At 32.7% G+C, this 6,000-nt stretch overlaps 1 protein-coding gene across 5 annotated transcripts in view; it reads right to left on the minus strand.

Annotated features, from left to right (window-relative positions):
* Ntrk3 (neurotrophic receptor tyrosine kinase 3) overlaps positions 1-6,000 on the minus strand; it is a 397,753-nt gene that overhangs the window by 21,528 nt on the left and 370,225 nt on the right. For 2 of the 5 annotated variants that reach the window (XM_021166477.2, XM_021166476.2), the window contains one exon: positions 3,986-4,027. The exons of the other annotated variants lie outside the window; for them this stretch is intronic. In XM_021166477.2, the coding sequence (XP_021022136.1) occupies positions 3,986-4,027 (42 nt within the window). The remainder of the gene's footprint in view (positions 1-3,985; positions 4,028-6,000) is intronic. 5 annotated transcript variants of the gene reach the window in all.

Consider the following 6,000-nt stretch of genomic DNA (forward strand, 5'->3'; position numbering starts at 1 on the left):
CCGAGAGACTGTGTGTGTGTCATCCACTGGAAACATTTTAGAAGAAACTTATCTTCTGGATTTGTAGAAAAGTCACTCTTAACCTGGGACTTTTGAAATAAAGTCTAGCTTTCTACAATCCGTGAAGAAAATGCAAAATGTCTTCCTGGAAAGCAATCACTAGGACTCTTCACTAAAATACAGGCTTTTCAAAGAAAAATTAAAATCCAAACCAAAACAAACAAAAAAGACAAAACCACCAGAAATGAAGAGAGTATGATTCTAGAAGAACAGAAAAAGGAATGCAAGGTATGTGCTGTCTTGAATTCCACAACAATGGAGTAAATAGACCACAACAGTGCAATTTAAATCTAAATAGTGCTTGCTAATTTCGTGGCTAATGGTAATACAATAACTAATAAGGGATTCCTATAAAATAGAAACATAAAGTAAATAATATTACCAATAATGTTAACAGTACCACTGCTGCTACTGCTAACTTAATTATGGGGAATGGAATTTCCACATAATTTTAACCATAAGTGCAGAGGAGAGTGGGTGCAGAAATAATTAAAAGCCTGATAAAGACTTTATCATTAAGAGAGGAAGGAAAAGCACTTATAGAAACCCATCAATCATTGGTCATAATAATTTACCCTTAAATATGCTTGTGAAAAACTTTAAGTAGCTTCCAAAAGAATAAAAGTACTATATACAGCTTCCTAACAGTTTTCAGGAACACAGTATCAAAATCTTTCATCTAACGAAAAAAGCAGCAATGATGAACAAAATGTACAAAATGAAAGTAAAATATGATGCTCTGTAGACAGTAAGTATAAATGGATTATTACTACCTCTAACATATGAGGAACATTTAGGTTAGAACTCAAAGTTCATGTTATTTAGAAAAGCTGTATTTAAAACAAAATTATAGAAAATATTAAAAATAAAGTGATGAAAGTAGACTCTAGGTTCATGTTATTTAGAAAAGCTGCATTTAAACCAAAATTACAGAAAATATTAAAAATAAAGCGCTGAAAGTAGAAGCAATAAAAGTGAGATACAATTAGCCATATATGCACATGTAAAAATGCATACAAGAAAGCTTTCATATACATGTATATGTTTATGTAGATGGAGATGGCCCATTAGATTGCCTAAATTCATTTATTTCTAGACATTTTGTATTATTATATGTAGTTGAAAACTCTAATTATCAACAATTTAATGTTAAAAAGAGCTTATGGTGTAGTTATTTCAAATAGAATGACATATATAAAGTTGGAAAAATTTGCCATTATGATAATCATGAACTTCTTTATTCAGGTTACCACAGCAGCACTATTTTAAATATATGCATATGTAAAGAGGAAAATATCACAAAATTTTAAAAACTGATAAAGCTATCACAATGAAAAACTAATCCACACTAAAGCTACTTTTTAAATTACAAAATCCAATTACATATTAAACCTCAAAGGAAATCTGAAAAGAAAAAAAAAAACGTAAGTACATAATAAGAACAAGAAACATTTTTCCTAGCAAGTAAAGCAAACTATAAATAGCAAGAAAGGATTCTATTAAATCTATTAAACAGTTTATGGGAGGAAGGAATTAAAATACGATTTGCTGAAAATAATATTTATTATACTATGAACTGAAGTCGTATTCATTGAATCCTATGAAATATACCCAAAAGAATCTTTTAAAAAACATTATGGAAATTAACTATTGTTACAATAATTAAATTATCACTAAGCTAAGTAAGGATTCAATTTTGAAAGGAAGTAAAATCCTAAAAAATCCATACAGTAAAAAGAAACTAACAATAAAGACAAAATTTAAAAACAAAACTGGATTAGTATAAGTTAAGACAATGACAGCACAGTCAAAGGAGACAAAACTAATTATTTGATCTATATAATGAATTTTCTGTCTTTCAAAAGTTATTAAAACCTTTGGCCAGGTTAATAAACAATGTAAAAGAGAAAAATGTGAAATTACAAAAAAATATAAAGTCCAATAAGTTTTAAAATATAAGTTCAACTAGTGACTTACTATAAATACTAAAAAAATTTTTTTGAGAAATGTAGAAAATTTGAGAACAAAATTTCAAAACTATAGCAAACCCACATCTGATGGAAGTAAAAATATGGTCTTGTATGTGAGTCTTAGTAAAGTTTTCCAATTCAAAAAGCATAAACCACTCTCTATGGCTTGTATATGTAAAAGCAGAACCGGTCTAACAACATAGAGCCTCAAATATATAAATAAAGATAAAGAGATTTAGTCTGTATAGCCTTATAAGACCATTTCAGTTCTAACTATAATCACCAAACTGAAAAGCTTATTCAAAATATATCACAAGAAAAACAACCTTAGGAAATCTACTGTTCCATTTACCTAATTAAAAAGTAAAGAAAAAATACATTATTTGAAAAGATGCTAAAATTCTCCAGTACTGTTTTCTGGTCGAAAAGTCTAATCTAGTAATGTGGAAAGGAAACTTCTTTTACTTAACACATTACATATCACAATCCCTGGTAAACCTGAGAAGCACAGAAGGAATTTGTTTCCCTGAATTTGTAAAACACTATCCAGGAAACCCTAATCAATGTAATAAAGTAATTATTTTGTTAAATGCATACAACATTAAACTGGCCTCTAAACACACAATTCTATATGCCTGGATGAGTGCGGCTCTGAGAACTCATCAGAAAAGTTTCTTTGTGCTGTGGATGGTACTTAACACAGAACCTAATGAGGTATAGACACACAGAGAATAAGTGGCTGTAAAAGCTCAGCCACACCTGGGACATCTGCACCACACCTCTTCTACAAGGTTCAGCAGCCATCAAAGAAGAGGGGAAAGAAAGATTGTAAGAATCAAGACGGATAAGGAAGATGAGCACAAAACAGAGTCATCTGGGCATGACATGACCTATGCACTCATGCCCTCACAGCAGCTGTGGTTGCTTGCAGGAGACTTGCACATGATCAAGCCAGCATTCTGGCATGGAGGGGAAGAAGTTCATGAGTCCCCATGCCTAACTGAGTTGCTATGAAGATTTGATGTTTTCCATAGGAGTAACAGTTTTCTCTACGGGAAGGTCAACTATACTCCAGTGGATGGATATACAACCAGAAGTCTTATGGACAGCATAAAATCTATGGGTTTAATAACCCAAAGTCTATGGGTTATTAAATTTTAAGAAAGAGGACACAAAGCAATTAGAAAGGTGGATAGACCTGGGGGGAGGACTTACATAGAGGAGTTGGACATACATATGCCATAATGTATGTATGGTATGAATTTTAAAAAATAAATATATGATAAAATGTTGAAGCAGAGACTCCACATTGTTTGCTGTCTGGGTATAGCATGGTTGTTCAAAAAACAATTAACTAAAAAGTAATTAAAACTATTATAGCTTAGTAAGATAACCACATATGGAAAAATAATAGCCAAACTACATGAATAATACCATAGTAACTCAAAACAGGATTGAAAGTAAAACTGTATAATATCAATAAAGCACTTTAAAATCTGATATATAACTTGGCTTAAAATGTATAGGTATATTCAGATCAAAAAACACAAAATAGGGCCTACATAAGTGGAGTTTTATCACTTTCTTGGATAAGAAGGTTTGATGGGATAGGTCACTCATTCATCCTTTAAATACAATTTAAGATTTCAGTGCAATATATATTTAAAACTCTCAATGGAATGCGTAATGGAAACTGCCAAGATGAATCCAGAGTAGTGATTGCTTAATTAAAGAACTGTTGAACTAGAACATTGATGGAGATACATTTTATTGCACTGTGCAATGAACACCCTGCATTTGGAATAGGGATAGACAATATACCAATGGAACAAAACAGAAAACCTGGAAGGAGAATCATGTATAAATACTGAACTTTAATACATGAAATGATGGGTTAGTAATTAAAGTGTTGGGACAATGAACTATTCATTTAAAAGATACACTTAGATACCTACCTCACACCATATACAAAAATCATTTCCAGATGGATTAAAGAGCTAAACATAAAAAAACAAAACAATAAGAATATTAGAAGAAAACTTACAAAGGTATTTGTATAACCTCAGGAGTAGAAGACCTTCCTGCATGACATACACTTAAAAAGCCACAAAGGATACAATTTATAGACACAATTTTGTAAAATTAAATAGCAAAGACAAAAATTTGTAATCCAAAGACAAATGACAGAAACATCTGCAACATATGTAACAGATAAATCATCATAATAATTATTATCATTAATATGACTTTGTAAAATGGTCTTGCTAAGTAAGCAGCCTCAGGCTGGCCTGAAAGTCTCTGTGTAAATCAGGCATGCCTCAAGCGGGCAGAAGTACTCCTGCCTCTGCCTCCCTAGTGCTGGGACAGACAAGGAACTAAAATCCATATAATTCACGGTGCTTCTTTGTGTTAGTTAGATAAGCAAACCAACAGATAGATGAGTGAAGACTAAGCAGACAAGCCACAAAATAGCTAGAAATGGCCACAGACAAATGACAGGATGCCAAGTCAAAGAGCATAGACATGTATTTTAATGACAGTTGATAAAGGGGGGAAAAAAAGGTTGCTATCTGATGCTTGAGACAGTGTGAGCCCTGATGTTGTAATCCTGACCGTGAGATTGGAATTTGTTTCTGAGGACACAGTTTTTGCATTATCTACCCACAATGAAGATGTAAGAGTCCTGAGGTCCATAGATTTCACTGTAGGAGTAGTAGAAAATTATTGTCTGTGTGTGGGCAAAAATATTTGGTTCAAGATTTTCATTTTAAAAGGCATAGATATGTTCATTTTTAAAGGCATATATGGTGGTTAAAACGATAAAAAAAAATACTACTACTGTGTACTGCTAGCTAAGTATGTCCAGGACAATATATGTAGTATTTGAAAATACAACTCATTGATAAATACATGTTGTCATTCTCATTTATGTAAAAATGAAAATGCATAAACATAAGCAAACACACAGTAATAATATACACCTTTGGAAAGACATGAAAAGATCCAGAAAGTCACTAAGGCAATAATTTTCTCTAGAGATGAAAGTAAGAAGGTTCCAAATTGTATTATATTTATTTGTAGGTTGTTTACAATTTTATAGTGATCAGGCACCATATTTTAAAATTCCAAGATAAGAGGAAAAGTAAACATTTGAATAGACAGACAGAAACCAACAGATACAAGTCCACAAAAAAATATCAGTTTTGTAAAATAAGTATGTTTGTGGCAGGAAATGCTAGAATGGTTTGTTTCACTGGGCTTCATGAGTGAAAACAAATAGAAGTCAGGAATACCAAACATCACCCTGGTTGTGTAACTTTAAATAATGGAGCCCTCCATTTGATGCTAACATGTGTCTCCATTGATGGTTTTTATATAAAATACAGAGGATGTTTTACATTGAAATCTCCATGTTCACAAAAGGAGAAAGTCAAGAGTACTGGGTGCAACTGTGATGATACTAAGTGTTTGTTTGAGAAGACAATTCCCAGAAGGGCATTAACTGTTCACAGGGCCCCTTTAAAAGGCTGTTATAAGTTAGCAACATCAATGTGAACAATATTTATACTACATTCCTCTAAGAATAAGGTCTTAACATGGCAAAACCAGCAAAAATAGGAAGTCAAGAAACCTTGAATTGCTGCCTCAGATGGCATCACAGATACAAGAACCTACCAGGTATTATTAAGTGCAGAGATGTACACACAGTACAGTAATTGATCACTGTGTACATCTTCACATGCTCCTAGATAACACAACAAATCTAAATTCCTACAGCTCCCTTATTGCCCATAAGAATCTATACTGATTTCCTTCCATAATTCCCCCGCATTGAGGAGACTCAGCCTGGGAAAAAAATAGTAGTCTAATAGTTTCTAATAACAGAGAGAGAGGGGGGGAGAGAGGGAGAGAGAGGGAGAAAGAGAGGGAGAGAGAGAGAGAGAGAGAGAGAGAGAGAGAGAGAGAGAGA

Source organism: Mus caroli, chromosome 7, assembly GCF_900094665.2.
Source record: "Mus caroli chromosome 7, CAROLI_EIJ_v1.1, whole genome shotgun sequence".
NCBI lineage: Eukaryota > Metazoa > Chordata > Mammalia > Rodentia > Muridae > Mus > Mus caroli.